General features: G+C 38.1%; 2 protein-coding genes and 1 long non-coding RNA gene across 4 annotated transcripts; all 3 read right to left on the bottom strand.

Moving 5' to 3' along the window:
- Positions 1-346: 346 nt before the first annotated feature.
- On the bottom strand, positions 347-5,104 carry LOC145215422 (uncharacterized). Of its 2 annotated transcripts, none has more exons than XR_013857300.1 (6): positions 5,039-5,104; positions 4,486-4,559; positions 2,795-2,894; positions 1,761-1,881; positions 1,564-1,647; positions 347-1,470 (listed from the first exon to the last, which is right to left on the bottom strand). It is a non-coding gene; the product is annotated as an uncharacterized LOC145215422 (long non-coding RNA). The 2 variants fall into 2 exon arrangements; XR_013857301.1 differs by having other exon boundaries at positions 1,573-1,647.
- A 726-nt stretch (positions 5,105-5,830) lies between these two features.
- On the bottom strand, positions 5,831-18,844 carry LOC145212346 (uncharacterized). The gene is made up of 16 exons (XM_080080449.1): positions 18,584-18,844; positions 17,201-17,348; positions 13,317-13,424; positions 12,984-13,094; positions 12,519-12,689; positions 11,891-12,023; positions 11,188-11,340; positions 10,940-11,042; positions 10,553-10,664; positions 9,793-10,026; positions 9,317-9,383; positions 8,547-8,851; positions 7,994-8,203; positions 7,093-7,225; positions 6,732-6,816; positions 5,831-6,337 (listed from the first exon to the last, which is right to left on the bottom strand). The coding sequence occupies exons 1-16, from the start codon at positions 18,722-18,724 to the stop codon at positions 6,089-6,091; spliced, it is 2,463 nt and encodes an 820-aa protein (XP_079936575.1). The 5' UTR covers positions 18,725-18,844; the 3' UTR covers positions 5,831-6,088.
- LOC145212347 (zinc finger MYM-type protein 1-like) lies at positions 13,431-17,194 on the bottom strand. Its single transcript, XM_080080450.1, has 3 exons — positions 15,096-17,194; positions 14,716-15,028; positions 13,431-14,659 (listed from the first exon to the last, which is right to left on the bottom strand). Exons 1-3 carry the CDS (start codon positions 15,579-15,581, stop codon positions 14,046-14,048), a joined length of 1,413 nt encoding a protein of 470 aa, XP_079936576.1. The 5' UTR covers positions 15,582-17,194; the 3' UTR covers positions 13,431-14,045.
- Positions 18,845-18,953: the final 109 nt, after the last annotated feature.

Below are 18,953 nucleotides of genomic sequence, written 5' to 3'. Positions count from 1 at the left end.
AAACCCCGATTTTGTTTCCATAACGAAAACATGCACAGCTATTAAAAACATATGGCAATCCTGATTATATCCTTCCATTTAAAAGCTTGAGAGTTCAGACTTGCTTAGATTAAATTTTTTGTTACTTAGTGTAAATCTGATGGATGAACTGAAAAGGCTTTGCCTGTATGGTAGCACAATTAATTTGTGATAACAAATTAACACTGTTTACTTCCATATTTACTTTTGTTTTTGTTTTCTGGATTTACAACCATTTTAACCTGAAAAAGACCACGACAGCTGACTTCTTTCTATTGTTGTCCAGTTGGAGGTAATTGTACAAAGCAAATAAATTCAACAGTACAGTGAAATATCATGTTTCAACTATAAAGTATAAAAGTTAACAGAACCTTGCTATCATTTGTGAACGCAATGAAAAGACAAAGCAAAATACGTAATTACATAAGTATAGTACATTGGCAAACAATTAAAGCAAAAAAGTTTATAAAAAGCAAACACACACATAGTGCTAATGGCTAGAATTTTTGAATTTTATCATGGCAGTCCGAGTGAAGATCTAACTAAACCAAGCACACTCGACCGAGCGGCTTGGAAAAGACAAGCATGACTAAAGCAACAAAGTCACGTGACCGATGGCCTTTGGTTGACAAGTACAGCAGAAACTGCAGGTGAACAAAAAGGCAAATTTGTGAAGGGATTATTAGCAAACAAGCTTTTGTGCAAAGTGAGAAGTAGGCAAAATGGCACCGGAGGTGAAACCAATGTTATTAGCTTTGCTCCATACATTATAGACATTGCTCCATACATCATACAGAAACGTCTGATCAAAATAAATTAACCAAAGCAAGAAAATAACTCCACGATGAGCCACTATTACTCAAAGCAACACAGTTTTATCATGAAAAACGGTTATTGTAAAAACAAAAGGTGCAGAACACGCAACACAAATAAAATAGACGTGTTTCTGTAGATATTTGTTTTCAAACCGCCAGCAGCCGTATATTATACATGACCGATCGAATTTTGCTTGCTTCTGGTTTTGAGCAGTGTATATAAAAATATAATTTTCGATGCATCCTCGAACGCATATTACACACGCACCGCTGTGCATTTGCATTTCGACAGTCCAGAAAACCTTCTTTGTTGTCCAGAAAAAGTAAGGGCGCCATTCAGATGGAACCGTAGCTTGACGTTGCGTATAATTCGTCAATGTTACGTTGTAGATTGTGATAGGGAGTTGACCAGAACGGGGATAGTCGGGCGGTACAGGAGTATTATTGTATGCATGACGTAATGTCATTTTCACCGCCGTGACGTGAGAAGTTGCGATGACGAGATGCTGAATGGCAGTGGTAAGACAAAGTGACGATTGTAAGCGACATTAACCGATGTTGCTGCAGGTCGATGACGTCAAGATGAGTTTCCCACGACTAAGTGCTTGGCGTTGTGATTTGATTAAAGGAGAATAGTCTGCAACATTTAAAAATGTATTACAGTAGAACCAAAGCAATCACAACAAATATAGTTTAGTAATAAATTTCACGCAATATCAAGTTTAATCACATTATGTACTAATAAATAAACTGTTGCTGCCAGGTATAATGTATCAACAAAATTCTCGTTGTGATGAGATCAAAGGTAAGTAATCTGCAACATAGAAAAAATCGTTTTAGAACCGAAACAACCACAACAAATGGAGTTTAGTAATAAATTTCAAATCAACGCAATACCAAGGTTAATCACAGTATGTACTATTTTACTCATATATATCTTTCAAATAATATCGTTTTTCGTCGCTTCCCTCATCTCTAAACGGAACTAGAATGATGGTGGTTGTCGTTTGCTGGATCCCAAGAATGACGTCACTGTCCGCTCAAGCATCTGAAAAAATATGGAAACTAATTTAATGTAATGAAAAGAAAAAAATGGTTATTTTGTAAATGAAAGCAAGAAACAGAAAATTTATGGAAACTTTTTTTTAAGGGGACATTGAATCAAAAAAGCAGAAATTGACGTATACGTAGCCTACTTAACGTTTGATAATAAAAAGCTTGTTTTTTTCTGTGTTTACTCTATTTCAGCAGTAAAAATGACAAACCAGAAACCTGTGGAAATATAAAACTAAACTAAGTTCAATTAAAATCCCACAAGGAAGCTGAAAAACAAAAACAAAGTTTCGTGAAACCTGCAAGAAATAAAAAATACATTAACTTCCATAACCTAAAATTACGAAACATGCAGAATAAAAGTGTGTGTTTCACACATTTAGTTGTAAGAACAATAACTTTACTAAAACTGAATTGGCCCTGTAAAACCTAAAAACCTGTAAACATAAAACAGCAATAATCGAACACAGATAGTACAAAGTAAAGGGTTTTTCATAACTGAATTGACCCCTAAAACCTAAAATGTGCAAACAAATGAAAGTTTAATAAAACCTGAAAAAAACCATTAATCAAACAGATTTTTATCTGTAAATGTAAATACATAAAATTCAATTAGATTCTACTAATGAATGTTCCCTAAAACCTAATCTGAAAAACAAAACAGTTTGGATTAAAATACAATTACAATTTATTACAAAAACCTAAAAAACAAAACAATTTGTATTGAAATATAATTTAAAGTTACTACAAAAACCTAAAAAACACAAAAAAAATTTAAAAATATTAGTTAAAAAATAATAACCATAACACCTGAAAAACAAAAAATAAAGTTTAAACCTGTGGAAAACAAGAAAGCTAATTTGCTGTAAAAGAAAACATCAAAGGTTAATAAGTAAAACTTAAAATACCTGAACTTCCTGGATTGCACTGCATGTGTTTACAGCAGTTTTTCATAACGTTTCAAAGCAAAGATAAAATTTTGGAAATTTTGGCAATGGCAAAACAGTCCTGAAAAGCAAAACAAAATAAGTGTCCATCAAAACCAGTAATTAACAACAAACAACTTACAATTTTACTCTAGTAGACTTGGCATTTGACAACAGCAAACCCTGTCTTGTGTTACCATTGCACTAACGCTTGACGATGGCGGTTCGCATGGTTAGAGCGAGCGACGGGCGATAGTAGCATGACACACAATAGCAGCACAAAGAACCTTTTAGGCTTATGTAAAAGGCACAACACCCCCCAAGAACTGGCCTAACTAATAGAAATGAAAGGGTAGAAAAAGGAACACGCACACAGTTTTGTTGGTGAAAAGAGAAAAACGAAAGAAAAAACACATTTCGATTCCATTAGTCTTCTAAATTATTTAATTTCAAAGTGCTTTTGCGAATTAGGCATTGGCAAGATTGTTCATCTAAAGTCATTTGTTGATGGTCTGTTTCGTTGCATAAAACCTAGTTCCTGTAAAAACGTTGGAACCGCCATCATCCCTACGCCGCCGACGTCAAAGTACACAATATAAGCTTGCCTCAACTAACTGCCCTGCATACCACCGCCGCAAAATAGCCTATAAAAGTAGAAAGTGAGTCTGTCGTGTTTTACAACCATCCAAAATGCCAAAATGACGGAATGGTCGGGTCAAGCAGGATATACGGAATTGAAGTTAGTAAAGTATTACAGTTAAGGCAAATCCACAAGTAAAAAATGGTCTTGACCAGCAAAACAGGGCATGTGGGGCTTTTTGTGAGGAAAAATTTCGTTACCATAAATATTCTGTCTCGATAAACAGGAGTTATTACCACACATGCTGGATATCCGATTCGCGGCCTTTTCTTAGTGAAGAAAGCTTTGAAACGGATGTACAAGCATGCATCAAACAAGCTGGTCAAAACCCGAAAAAAATCCACAATGTCCCTACAATTACAGTTAACATAGGCGCAGCCGTTTGTTTAAAAGGAACAGTGACGTTTAAGGCGTATAACTCAACAACATCAAATCACTGTCCCTTGCCCTTTGAGTCCCCCCTTAAAGGACCCAAATGTTTTACGCAGACGCAGGGCTGGGAAAAATATTAACATCAGTTTGCGCCCTACCAGGGTGGATCACGAAACTTTTCGGGCTATATGCAAAGCCGGTCCCCTCAGGCCCACGAGCCAGGGCTTTCATTGGGAATAGCGGTGTCCCTACTCTGTGTCATCTGCACCGCGGCCAATGCAATGCGGTGGAGGCCATGCCCAGGCCGTGTTTCTATGCGCACCTTATTTTAGCTAAAGCCATTTAGCAACGCGCCACACCTAGCTATGAATCGGTCTAAACTAAAGTCCTACATGGCGCGAATCCCAAACGTACCCCACCTATGTTGCCTAACCTAATTCCTAGTTAACGAGTGCTACTCTTATTCTAGCCCTAGCGCCAACTTGCTGATATTAGTAGCACTCCTACCGACTTGGACCATTCCTTGACCGTGGAGAAACTCCTTCACAGTTCCTCCTCGGACAAAAAATAGGTCACTCAGCCCTAGCGCCAGTTAGCCTAAGCTAGGCCTAACAATTCCGCAATCCCGGTTGACCCACGACAGACTCTTATGTTTACATACAAGTAATTATTTGAAGTTGAAGGATGCCAGTTGCAATTCACAAATGAATGGAGATCGGTGAGCTAATCGTCAGTCTGAAAACAAAGTCATAGTTAAATCCTGTACACATGATAAAGTGGTGGTAATAAACCTGGAGGAAACACGTTACAGACCAAAACAAGCAGTTCACATAATCAGTGCCAATTTGTATGGCGCACAGCTATGTTTGTTATGTTAAAAAGCCCAAACAATTCTTCTTGCCGCAGCTTTGCAAAGAGTTTTTGTAGTGTTGTTAACGCAGTGGAGGCAAAAAAGAACTCTAAATTTAAAGTTAATTGTTCTAAAAATCAATGTAACTGTTCCAAATTGGACCAAGCTATCGGAGGCTGATGATTATTACTGAAAATGTGATAAAATCGGATGTGTTTTTTTTTACACAACTACACAAAACCTTCAAAACAACTTTTAATTCAATGAAAACAAGGCAAACAAAACGCAAATCTTACTTTCAAATACCTGCTAAAGGTACAGTGTTATGCCTTGCACATTTGCGTAATAACAAACTGAAATTTACCTTGCAACAGCAGCAGTCTTTCCATCCTTCTACCATCAAGTACGCCGACCAAATGACTTCGTAAGTATCGACTTTGGCATGCTTTAGTTCCAAAGGCTTCTGATTGGTTGCATTGTTAGAAAAACTGCTCAGGCGTGTCAAATTAGGGCGCGGGAAAAGAATGTTTGAAAATCGCGGTGGTTGAGTTCGAAAAAGAAATTTGAATATTCTGGTAATTTATTTTTAATTTTTTTGTACAATATTTATGAATTAATCTTAATTTATCCGAAACCGATCGTTTATCACCAGTTATTTGAATAAAACTAAAACGTATGTTTCTTGGTACAATTAAGGCTTGCTTTTTAACAGGGTGGACATAAGGACTATAAAGTGATTTATCAATTAGTGATCAAATTTTGAATTTAGGGGGCATGTAGTCCAAGGATTTATTACCTGTTGTTCAAACTTATCATCACTTACGGAAAAGACAATGTTCTCTCGATAGCCGATAAACAAACGCACTATAAAACTCTTCAATCTCCTGCAGTTACGTTTACCGCATAAAGCAGCAACTCGATAAAGTAAAGACCACATTTAAATTGAATTTATTAGGAAACAATGTGACAGGTTTTCACCAAACAAAACTTTTTACTTTCTGTTTACCTGTATTCTTCTGCGATTTAAAAATTAAAAGTTATTTTGGTGTAACAAACAAGTAGAGATGAAAACCAAACTATATTTTTATGCTAATAACTGAGATCAGTTTTATTTTGGGGAAAAGCCACAGAGTAACAGGTTTCAAAACAAATAGTGTAAACAGCAACTATACAAAATTTTATTTCACTGCATAACAACATCTTGCAAAGGAAATAGAATAATGTTATGAATCGACCCGATCGACTGGAAAATATTAAATCGTAAAACTGAAACAGATGAAACAGTTAACAAGTTTGTCCTTACTCAATGATTGCCGCAATGGCAAAAACATTCCACATCTCACCAAAATGATCCTTATACAGCATAATATTGCACTAAATATTAAGGCAGCTTGCGACACGGCGCGGTAATGCTTCACAGTACGGTACACCATAAGAGCACGAGCGCAAGCGTCAATACAAAAGACGAGGCGACAGTCCTTTCGGCATCTCCACAGCAGAAAGCGTGTTCCTGTACGACCGTTGATACAGCTGTAACCTCCAACTTTCCAGCTACGCAAGTGTAACCCGGCCACGAAACGGAGTTGACGTCACAAGAATGCGTCATCTTGACCAGATGGTTCGACCCCGAAAACCAACCGGTTACCAAGCCCTTCTGGCTTGACTGAAATAAACAGTAATTTGTAAGCACTAAATATTAACAAAAACGTTATTAAAGGGTAATAGAAGACACGGCTGAAAGAAAGTTGTTTGGGTTTTCAGGCAAAAACTTAAAACGAGCCCTATTCAAAAAACAAGCCGTATTATTCATACATAAGTGTGACAAGAAATTCGGTTTGACAGCGATATATTTTTCGGAAAATTGAAATCATGATCAGACAATGCAATATTTGAAGTTTGCTGAAAGCTTTTGTCAATTAGTTTGGCCAATAGAAAAGTTGTTTACTTCATGAAGTTTTCCTTACAATCATGCCTTAAAATTTACTGTTTAACTGTGTTAAAATGTTAAACATTAAGATTCATGAAAGGTGTGTCTTAAATCGGAACTTTTTATTTACCTGATCCCAAACTTCCAACATTTCCTCCAAAGAACAAAGATGTCGTTCCGATTTCTGACACTCAACCTGGGCATCCATTTTCCTCCTAAATTTATTTCAAAATAGGTTTCCCTTTTTAAATACGATAGTTATCTGTAAGGTAAGTCGTTTAGACTAGAATCTATATCCTCATACATTGAAAAATATAAGCATTGAGCCTTAATACCGATTGGTACATATTACTCACTTTTTATTACAAGTTGGAACAACGGCTAAATCAAGCAAAAAGTTTATTAAAGCGTTCCTATCTAAAGTAGTTCACAGAGTTTTGAGAAACTGAAGCCATGGTTAACATTAGTGGTATATATTTATTTCAACTTACACAAATTTCTGCTTCGTCACGTTAGCACCTTTGATGACAGAGCAACATAGCGAAGGCAAACTCGTTTCCTGTAACACTGGAGTATGCGACACGTCACCGTTGAAACATTCGAATCCTTCCCATCTTACTTCGCCTATGGAAAATAAAAAAAATCTTTTCCAGTCCCTTATCTAACTTTCATTTATTGAAGATTTCATTCTAGGCATATCCAGCAACACTAAAGTGTTGAATTTTCAGGCATATTGGATGTTTAGAAAAAAAACTTATTTAAATGTCCAATTTACTGCTATATTAGCGTGTCTGGCGCTAGGTTTTCGTAACTATGTCCATTTCAGAGTTGTAAGCGGGAGTGAACGCCAAATATTGTTACAATAAGCTCCAATTAGGCCCGAATATTACATATGTCAAGGTAAAATAACGACACATTTATGACCTAATGTAAAGTCATAACCCAACAAAACTGGTTTTATTTAAACTGTAGTCCATACAGCAGTGGTTCTCAACTCGTTTCGGGCCATGGACCACCAGTAACCATAAGATCGTAGACCATTTTATTTTGCCCAGTAACAATAAGATCGTAGACCATTTTATTTTGGAGCAAAATTAAAGTATGCATAGGAAACAACCATTTGGGCTTAAAACATAATTCTTTAAAACCGATTTTCAAGACGTGAGATAACAGCTAACATTTTGATACTCTTTCAATATGTAATATGCAATCATCTCAAGTTTATCAATAAATGTAGTGGACGTCCTGTGGACCACCCAAAAAGTCATCATGGATCACTAGTGGTCCATGGACCACCAGTTGAGAACCACTGCCATACAGCCTCGCCCGACTTATAACTGTCGTATTCATGTCTTTGTGACACTTTAACAATGTAACAATATTTTTTCTCACCAGGCGAGCATCCCTGTAGGTTGGCAGCTCGGTTTTCCATCTCGAACCATCCCCACTCGAAGTCAGGCACAACTCCACCAATTCTCACAGCATCTTGAAGTTGTGCGAGGGAGCAAAGAACCTGGTTGTTTACTTCACACACATCTAATGCTTCTTGTCTATATGTGAAAGATTCCGCTGTCACCCACAGTACCAGGTTGGGCGGAGCGACTGTGGACGACAAACAATAAGTTATTTTGTGTGTTTGCCCTTTATTATTTCATGATTTTGTTTCGATTATTTGATTTTATTTTTTGATTTTATTTCTAGTCATTGTTTTGCTGTGTTTTTTGTTTATAACTAAGTGTTTGTTTTTGTTTTGATGTACGATTATTGTATTTGCTAGTTTTTATCAAAAAATAATGTAATTGTTTTCAGTTATAAAGTTGAACTTCTGTTATTTTTTTTTGTTTGTAGGTATTTGCAGGTAATTACATTTAAACCTGGACAAGGATTAAACCATGCATACAACTAAAGTTAACTAAACTCATTCATAAAGTCATTAAACACTCACTATCGTAGTCATAACTCGGAGGTAGTGTTTCTGAGCCCGGCAGATATGGTTGATCCGTACCAGTGGGGTTCACATTATCACTTGTATCCACTGCTGGTGGGGCGCTCGTATTTAAACGTGTTAGATATTGGGGTGAATACCCAGTTCGGGTGTAGAGCCACCCATCGTTACCGAGAATAACTGCGTCAGTGCCAAACGAGGAACCTTGAGGGGTATTTCCGCTGCTGAACGGGTTCAAGGGAAAATATGGGGGCTGAGGATTTGGTACGGGCGCGCTCGGAGCAGGGGCCGGGGCAACTGGGGGTCTGTGAATAGTAAAAAAAGATTGAGTTGTGAAAAGAAAAAAAAAGTCTAAAGTAAGTCAATCTATTGCTGTAACTAATGTTTCAAACGTCTGTGACAAAAGCACAGAACAGACTTTTAGCCACGGACTGGTTTAATTTGCACGCATTGTCCTGATTTGAGTTAGATTCATAAAGTTTGTTACGCTGAATATCTCGTGTCAAAATTTCCGATATAAAATATCTGCATAAAATATCCAGAGGTTTTCACCAGGGATAATTTCAACCCCAATGGGTCAGTTTAATATTTTTCGAATGACAAAACTAAGTAAACATGTTACACATGAGAAATTAGAGTGTCAGAAATAACAATTAATATATATTCATGAACAGAAGCTAAAGCAGTCTTGCAACACCTATCTAATGACATATATCTATTTTGAAAACTTTTATTGTCCAAAAATTATTAACAAAACATCAATCATTTACCTATTTTGAGTCACTAAATTTGGGGCTCTTGGTGGTGACGGATTGCCAGCTGATGGAAGATTGCCACCTTCAAAAAGAAATAAACTATTTACTCAACAACTACTCATGCCCGTGGGACAAATGCCTCAATAAGATATAACAGGCAAGTACTAAATCAAGGTAGAAACGTTTGTACCTATTCTGAAAATTTACTTGCTCTTATACATTCTTTACTTTTTCAAACTTTTTATAGTGATTAGTTATTGTTCTAAAAAGTTGTATGAGAGAGAGAGAGAGAGAGAGAGAGAGAGAGAGAGAGAGAGAGAGCTCTTCTGGCAATTGTACTTTTATTCCGACGTTTCGATGTCCTATACAGGTCGCCTTCATCAGGGTAAATAACACTGAATGCGCGTAGTACAGCTAGTAACTTAAATTTGTTCCCTTTTAAAATATACGCTCTTAAGTATTTTGTGTTCTTTATTGTCAAACAAACTTACCTTGGTTACTCCATGTTCCACCGCCCCCTGCTGAACTTGACCCTGTTCTGGTGGGGGGACTGGCGGGTATGGGGCCCACTGGGGAGACGTTGGGGCCTATAGCTGGGGGAGGAACAGAGGGTAGGGGTCGGAAAAAAGGGGGTCGAAATTTGACTGGCGGTTTTGTTATGGTAACTTTTCCAGCAGATGAGGATCCTCGTTTCTTCGGTGCATCCGCGACAGAAGATTGGTAATCTGGAGATTAATAAGAAGTTACTAACTATTTATTCAGAAATTAACTCGCGTTTTAAAAGCAAACAATTGGTTATCCTTTTTTAAAACTAAATGTGTTAACGATTTATCGAAAGAGGAACTTTGCCTAATGATTATTTGTTACAAATAAATTCACTTAAAACAATACGTGTCAATATTCTAATGCAATGATTGCCTGTAGCACAATTGTTGGAAATTAGCCGGTTAAGAAAAATCTATCTTGAAGTTCCCAGAAAAGCGACAGACGACCAGCACCGTCAGTTGCTTGATTTTTTAACCGTTTTTAAAAACGGAATTTTTAAGTTCGTCTTTTGTTTGCTTAAATGTATCATCAGTGTCAGTCTTATTCATGCGGACACTCAAACAACGAATACTTTATAGAATCGCCTTTTCAGGAAACCAAAAAACAATTGCTAAAATGATAACGTCGTAAGATTTTTAATATATTTAGCTTTTGGAGGCGTTTAGTTGTTCATCATCTCTTTCATGCATGGTTATTTGCACTGACCGTAAGAAAACACGTGGACGTGTCCTCCTTGTGGCACAAATATTTCTGGAAATGAATCCCCGTTAAGATCAGTAATAAACGGAATTCCCGGCATTCCAACACCAGCAGTAAGCTAAAAGTATTTAAATTAAAAGCAAGTTAATCAAATGATCTACACTCTTTCAATTTCACAAGTTAAACAACGTTATAAACTATAGGCGATATTAAAATTAATCAAGTCAGCGCTTTCGTAGATGCCAATAAATTTCAACAAAATAAAAAAATACTGATTTAAAGAAACAAAAAAGACTAATTTAAAAATTTGTCAAAATATTAACACTTTAAAGTCATAGAAAAACTGGTACGATTTATTTTTTTGTTTCACGCAGTTTATTACAAACCACGCACATCGGACTTGTAATATCCCCAACCCTTGTTTTTCGGAGTTGGACTCAAAATGTAAAGTGTCGCTTCACTGCCTCCTGTTAAAAATATGCTGGGTCTGTCGCTTCTGCAAAAATCAAAAGATAAAATATTTTGGCAGCAGCTTAGACAAAATTGTAATAAATAACAAAATAGTGCGCAATGCATTTGACATTTTAAATTTAGTAAAAAAATGTACGAACGAAGTTTTATATCTACAACCATTTTCTCACTTTCGTTTCCATTTATTGGGCCAATACGCGGTAGCCTTTCCAGGGCTGTAATCTCCCGTAAAGCCACCAGCGAGTACATGTCGGTTCCATACTGCGTTTTGGATGTCGTAAGGAATTTCATACCCAAGCACTTGACCCCGGGAACTAGCAATTCTGTAAAGGCAAGAAATCAAGTGTTACAAACATTTTTTGTAAACGTCCTATACCTTATAAAAACAGTAAACCTAATTATGTAACTTAATAAACAATGGCCTACTTCAGGTAAATGGTTAGGAGATAGTACTACAATTATTGAATACACAAGACTTGGACTTCAAATACCAAAAGTTCAAAAATGCTGTTAAACTGGCATAAAACTTTATGGTTTCAATTTTGTGGAAACGCTCAAGAAGTAAGATGAGGTGGATTTATGGTACTTGGATAGCAATTTTGTTAAACGTTTTATTTTACATGGGCCTGATCACTGGCCCCCGAAGATTTGTAACTAGTTCGAGCCCGAAAGTACGACACCTGAATACTGCCCCCCTTAATTCGGGCCTCATTTTACAGTTGCCGATACAATCGGCCTATTTACAAACAGTTCGGGTTTCAGGCTTATTCGTTTGGGTTTGAAACTGCTTATGAATCTGTTAGAAAGCCATACTCTGTCTAGCTACCTTCTGTGTAAATACAAAAATGTACTCGTTATAGTGCATGTACTCACTGGACAGTGGTCGTTAGCACGTCGGGACGTCCATCCTTGTTTAAATCCACATACTGTACGTCGTAATACTTTCCGTAATTATCCACAACTCTGTGGCGAACTTGACGACTGAACGACCAGTTGTTACGGGGATCTGAACAAGTAACACAAATTCAATCCGGTGTTAAAGATTCAAGCCAGTATTTGGATCCCGGTACAGTAACTGCAGGCGCAAAATGCTAAACTTAAACTTCGTACGTTAAAACATATCACGTTCAAGTCGTTTGTGTCAATACTTTTTTTCAAGCTTTTTTTAGAGTTTAAAAAGCTTTATTTCGACTCGATCCTGATTTTGCAAAATCTAACTGGTTTTCACTCACTATCGAAACACAATTTACACCAAATAAAGACAAAATTTAATTTACACCAGCCTAGATAAACCTAAGTTGACATCAGGTTACTAACATGCATGGCAATCGGGACCAAACCAGGTAAATCATTTTAATCAACAAAGGAACGCAAAAACTTTTTTCACTGACGTTTATCACCCAAGCAAGTCAATTTTACCCAAAGGGGTAGATTTACGCGAAGGATAGATCCGCTTACTTGATTGCAGTTTGGGCAAAAGCACTTGTGCATGTTCACTTACGCATTGTCCAGTAGAGTCCAAGAGTGTTAAACTGATTCCCGGCAACCGCTATGTAAGTTTTCTTATCGTACAGAAACCCAACAAAATTTCCATCAGCTAAACCTTCGTGGATAATTCGCTGACCCCAAATTGTTTGACCACTCGGTTGTTCGAACCAAAGCATTTGTCCCACTGAAATAAAATAGAATGTTGTGTGCCCAATGGAGCAAAAAGTAAATAACTTTACACAGAAATTATTGCAATGTTGAAAGCGTGATGAAACTAGGGTCATAGCCTGTATTACAAAGAGAAATAAGTGCATTACGCATGTATTCAATGCAAGCCATACATATCAACTTTTTAAAAGAGATTTTTCTTTTCAAATTAAGTTTTTTTTCATTAAACGTTAAGTTTTGTAACATACTAAAACGTGTAATTGTTTCATGTGTTTCAAAACATTTTTTAATAAGGAACATGCTGTCTCACCACCGCCTCTGTATCTCGCCGTCAAACAATCTCTTCGTCGATCTTTGTTCATGTCGACCCACTGCGCTCTTTCGTAATTCCACCCAGAATCAACAGTAATATCTCCCAAAACTGAAAGTGTTTAAAAAATGTTACTGTGAAGACAAAGCCACTTGAAATAAACATGGATTTAATCCTTAAAAATACAGCAATTAAAAGCAAGCAACGGTACGTTTAACATACAGTACAGTTTTCGCACGCTTTTGCAAAAAATCAAATTCACTCACTCAAAACCATTTGCTTTTAAAATAATACATGTTTTATTCAAACCAATTCAGAAACTAATAAACTTACTGCTGTAGTCAGTGGTTTGTTTCAATACGTGAATTGCCCCGTTAGTAGAGTTTGTCCCTCTTGAGCTCACCCAGTATGAAGGGGATTTGTCACCTTTGAACGTGTTTGCTGCAAGAAAAATTCAGAAAAATAGAAACCATAAAAAGCAAGAAACATTCAATTACTGTGTGGAATAGAGTTGTAAAGCGTGAAATTGGAGCCCGAACCCGGTCCGAACCAAAATCGTTTTTGAGAAAAACGTTTGGACCGGAAAGTTTGATTGACAGGTCTATACATCGAAGCCTCAGGAAAGTCCAAGACAACAAACACAAGATACAATACAAATAATATACAATTGGTCTTGAACGAGTTTGGGGCTGTTTGACATTAGTTTAGTACAGCACAGGGGCGAAAATCCATTAAAATTATTGGGGGGGGACCTATGACTGCTGTAGATGACGTCACCAAAAAGATTTTATTTGACAACAGATAATACGTTGCCTCGAAACCTTTGCAGCAAACGCAAGGAGGAAAAAAGAAAACAGATTTTGAGTTTTAACATTTTTGTGTATTGTAAACAAACAACAAAATAACAAACGAAAAAATCTATGACACATAATCAGTTTTGTTGTCAAATATGTCCAAACACGTTTCGACGAATTTCCGAAACAGCAACAAACTCTTTAGTGATTTCTTCAACCGGTACTTGATCGAGTAAATCTGAATGCACGTGACAAACAGCTAGATGATTTAAGCGAACCTGGGTATAGTCGTGCTTCTCAGCCAAGTTTTTAGACGCCGAAGTGTTGAAAAACTTCGCTCGCATTCACAAGAGCTGACAGGGCACACCAAAAGCAGTTTGAGCAAAATAAATACCTGCGTGAATAACTGGCGTAGCTCGGAACTCATAGCGCGATAAGCTAACTTCGCTTCATTTACAGAACTTGCCCCCGTGTGCTGCTTAAACATCGGCAACTGTACAGATAGTTGAGTTACATTCAATTCGGGATATTTTGAAATTAAATCTAAATTTGTTGCTGTGCCCTTCATTATCATATTTTCGATTTCCAAATATGTTTGGAAGCTTGAGTTGCGGACATCATACCGTTTCTGCAAACACCCAAGTAAACAGTCAATAAACTCAACGTACAACAATCTGTAATGGTCTTTGGCACATTTGGCGTGGAAGTGCGGTGAGGATCCAGCGAAACGCGGTGTCGGCTGCCGCCGGCGTGGCACAGAAATTTCATCAAGCCCCAAATTCGCTGATATCTTTGTTGTTTCATCAAAAAGGTTCGTGTACATTATAGGGTCACGAAATACTTGTATCTGCTTCGCTGTTGTCGCTACAGCCTCTATTGAACCTGCATAACATACAAACCTAAGCATTCTGTGTCTAAAAATTGGTACAATTTACTACCTGATAAATTTGAAGAAGATGCCTGCATCGAGCTGTTTAGTTGTTCCAGCAGAGCTATTGGTTTTTTAACAAGGTATAAAGCTAAGAATGTTTCGGTTTTCTCGAAACGATTCAAAAGAGCATTGGCTTTGGTGGCAGAATCTGTACTCCCCTCCGACATGCTGCGAAGACTTTCAGTTACAGCAGAATAATTTTCCAATACCGATAAAATTGCCGACAATCGACAAAGCCAACGAGTTGGACAAAGTGGCCGAATCGATGCTTTTGTATTGATGAGCTCCGTACTACAAGCAACAACGCTTTCAAACACAACCTGCAAACATTAATCATGATTTAATAATCACACAAAAAAAACACATAAAATAGTTACGTCGCATTACCTTAAACTTTCCAGATCTCTTAAATAACACGCCGAGTTCATGGACCCATTGGACGGCGTCTCTGAAAAACGGACAACTTGTAATTGATTCCTGCATAACCAAGTTTGCCAAGTGTGACTGGCAATGGAAATATGTAGCGAGTGGGTACTGACTGCTAATAACGGCTTGACACCCATTGTACTTCCCACTCATATTTGAGGCTCCGTCGTACGTTTGTGCACGTATTTGACCAGCAGATAGGGAAAATCGAGTCAGAACGTCTAAAATCATCCTTGCAATTGCATCTCCAGTTGTCTGCTGCATTTTGTACAGACCCAGAAAATCTTCATGTACACATAGCTCCGAATCGACATGGCGGATGCAAACAGACTCCTGCTCACTTCCACAAATATCTTGTGTGCCGTCGACCATCACTGCGAACATACCATTGGCTTTAATTTTAGACGCTAAAATTCGTAAAATAAAGTGACTGAACATTTGTGTCATTTCTTGCTGACCACGAAATGAGGTGAAGTTGGTTTTTCGCTGGAGGAACTCTTTTAACTCGGCACTATCTTCAGCACGAAGTTTTAGGAGTTGGTGGTAATTTCCTTCTCCCTCGTCATGGCCTCGGATAGCAAGACCTTGTCGCAACAACTATCGCAAAGACGTGAACAATTTTATCAGCGATCGCCTGGCGGCAGCTTGTTGTTCGTTAAAGCCTGTGTTTATTTGAAGTGCAACAGACTTCCGCTTTATGGCATCTAGTTGCATGGTGGCAAAGGTATGTGTTTCTGTTAGTTGGTGCAAATCAAATGAACTCTTTCCCTTTTTCCAGTTTCGAAAACCGTCTGATATAAACGCAGGCTCTTTTTTTTGAACTGCGTGCAACAAACCCAGTTTGTCTGCTTTTGAACAAATAAAACAGAGCACCCCATTAACACCTGGTACGCAATGGATCCACGGGAATAAAACATACCACTTGGTCTGAAATTTTAAAAATCTACCGCCGCAGTTCTTTGCTGGCAAATGGCTTACATCTTCTGGTTGGTTCGGGCAAGATTGTGACAAAAGATCCGCAGAATTTATTTCTGTTAAACAGAAGTTGCTTCCCCCATCTGTTGTTGTGGAACTGGTTTTACCTTTGAGTATTTTCATTTCCTTCTCTAGTAAAACACTTTCAGGCACTGTAGAATTGACCTTATCTACTTTCCTCAAGTTTGTTTTTCCACTCGCTGCGTTGGAAACGAAATACTGTTCTATCTTGCTAACTTTAAGCCGTTTAACGTTTTGAGACATTATTCTTGTAGTGCCGCAAATATTCCATCAACCAAATGCACTGTCAAGCTTTTTGCACAGACATCAAACAATTCGATTGAGTTCCATTGTTGAAAACAATGTGGATTATGAAGTAGTATTATGTCGTTAGATTTGTGTGATATTGAACAATAGACTTATATCTTATTTTTAGCTCAAGGGTATTAAAAATATTGGGGGGGACAGATGAATGGAAGTCCCCCCCAACCAAATTTTTTGGGGGGACATGTCCCCCCCGTCCCCCCCCGGGATTTGCGCCCGTGGTACAGCACCTAGTTACTTAGCTAGTTAAATATATTTAAGCAAGAATACTGACACAGAGTGTAAAGTCAGGCCCGAATCAGGCCCAATTTTTAAAAAAACCTACCCCCGAAGCCGGCCCGACTTAAAACTCCGGTGTGGGAGTTTTTAATGCACTTGGTGCAGTTTTACCAGTAATAGTCAAATTAGTTTAAGTGGCTTTACGGACTTTAATTATAACACACCACGCCTTAGAAGTGATCAGATATCTTATTTTGCACCACTTCAATAACAACTTTTTTAAAAACACTTACAACTTCGTTTTTTTGCAGCAATAAGTCAGCAGAAACTTTTCGTTTTGACTGCTGAGTCAATCACATCGCCTTATAACAAACGCTACGATCGGGCAGTCGGTTGTGCATAGTCACTAAACTCACGTTTCAAGAGTGTTATTTTTGCAGTCACGAAAACAGCAGTATTTGTTGCCATACCTATTTTAACCCTGGCTTCTACTAAACCGTGCAGATCTTGGCAAAATACAGAACAGAACGTTTTAAGACAAAAGCTACCTGGAATCCTTCCAATCATCCTTGGATCTGCAATGTCTTTGTTAATAATTCGAGGAACCATTCTGCCTCGTTGTCGAAACTTCCATTGCACGTTATCAACGACAGAAATCTCGTAAGGAGCTGTGATAATCAACTGTCTGTTGACAACCTTAAGTAGACAATGAAAAAGAATATAGCGGTTGTTTGTATTGTTATGTCATGAATTTGTATTGTATTTTTGCTTCTGCACGTAAACAAGACCTATTTAATGTAAACATTACACAAAGATGGTGCAATTGGAATTGTGTATGTTACATTTTCAAATGGTACTTTAGGTTATTGCTATATTGTTAAGTGTTAGATCAGGGGCGGGCAACTTCTCCAGTTGGCGGGCCTGATATGGGAAAATGAAGTACTTGGCGGGCCGGATTCCTGAATCGATACACTAATCGCGTATTTATCCAGTGATTTGAAACGGATTTTTGACCACCTAAACCAGGGGTGGGGAACCTTTTTGTTTATGAAGGCTACCAAACGATTTATCGACACTCGTGTAGGCCGCATAGACTATTTTCCAGGCCAAGGGCAGTGATGTTCAAACTTTTTGACTTACAGAATGGTCGTTTTGCTATTTCCTCGTAGTTTGTAGGACTTACGGTCCCAGCTAATTAAAATTCCTCACTACATTTTCATCTTCACTACAACATTCAAGATTTATTTAACCTAGAAATTGCTGAACCTGGAGTTTTTGGTAGTCCTAACTATGGAAATCGCTTTATGTACCACTATGGGACCCCATGGGTCTTGTTTGAAAACCGCTGCCCTGGAACTAATCAAAAAATAATCTGCAATAAAGTCAAAAATACGTTTCTGTCTATTTTTTTTTCAGCGCCTGGTGCAGTCGGTTATATCAACATCTTAAAAATGTATTTTGCCATCGAAAGCCGCACTTAGTGCCCTAAAAGGCCGCATGTGGCCTTTAGGCCGCATGTGGCCTTTAGGCCGCAGGTTCCCCACCCCTGAACTAGGCTATACGTGTGGAAACAAAGAAAACCGTTAAAGTAGGACACACACAAGGTTGGTAGTTATGTCGTAGCAATGGACGTATGGTGCAATGGTAACAACGGCGGGAAGTTTTTTTGCTATTGGGGAGCGTTACAACTGTAATTTGACGCAGTAAGCAAGTAATGGGGGATTGCGGCAGACTGTGGCCGCGGGCCACATTATCATGTAAGACCGGAAACTGTCCGCGGGCCGCTCAAAATTCCGTCGCGGGCCGGATCCGGCCCGCGGGCCGTATGTTGCCCACCCCTGTGTTAGATTCTATTCAATGACTATTGCCAATGTGACCGTTTTAAAGCGCAAGTTTTATGCAACAAGATTCTTGCGTTGAAACTTACTTACCGAAACTGAAGATATGTCTCTGTCAAAAGCCAAACTGTATAGCTTTTTGGGTCCGAAACCTTGCGTAGATTTCAGCAGGGCTAAAATCATCAGTAACAACATAGTTCCTTGTCGAAATTGCAAGTAGCCGTTTAAATCCATTCCAAATAGTCCAAAGGTTTTCCAGGCAGACGAACAAAAACCAATTCAAAACATGCAGCTATTAAAGATACCCGATACCTTTCTGTAGCGGGCGTCTAGTTGATGTAAATCATCGTTCATTTTCTCTTAATCACGCGTCTTGCCTCGAGCCATGATGCGTTGGTGCAGGTGTGACGTCACGTTCAATGAAAACCGGTTTTTGAAGGCAAGACTGACCACATCACCCCGT

Source organism: Phallusia mammillata, chromosome 2 (genome assembly GCF_965637545.1).
Source record: "Phallusia mammillata chromosome 2, kaPhaMamm4.hap1.1, whole genome shotgun sequence".
Lineage (NCBI taxonomy): Eukaryota > Metazoa > Chordata > Ascidiacea > Phlebobranchia > Ascidiidae > Phallusia > Phallusia mammillata.
Note: the sequence above shows the minus strand (reverse complement) of the source record. Positions and strands in the feature narration are given on the sequence as shown.

Coding starts and splice junctions, on each gene's coding strand:
- LOC145212346 (XM_080080449.1), bottom strand. CDS start 18,724: ATGGATTTAAACGGCTACTTGCAATTTCGACAAGGAACTATGTTGTTA. Junction 13,425..17,200: donor GATGATTGGAAGGATTCCAG/GTAGCTTTTGTC, acceptor TTTTTCTTGCAG/CAAACACGTTCAAAGGTGAC. Junction 12,024..12,518: donor TGGACTCTACTGGACAATGC/GTAAGTGAACAT, acceptor TTACTTGTTCAG/ATCCCCGTAACAACTGGTCG.
- LOC145212347 (XM_080080450.1), bottom strand. CDS start 15,581: ATGACACAAATGTTCAGTCACTTTATTTTACGAATTTTAGCGTCTAAA. Junction 15,029..15,095: donor AGAGATCTGGAAAGTTTAAG/GTAATGCGACGT, acceptor TAATGTTTGCAG/GTTGTGTTTGAAAGCGTTGT. Junction 14,660..14,715: donor ATCTTCTTCAAATTTATCAG/GTAGTAAATTGT, acceptor TATGTTATGCAG/GTTCAATAGAGGCTGTAGCG.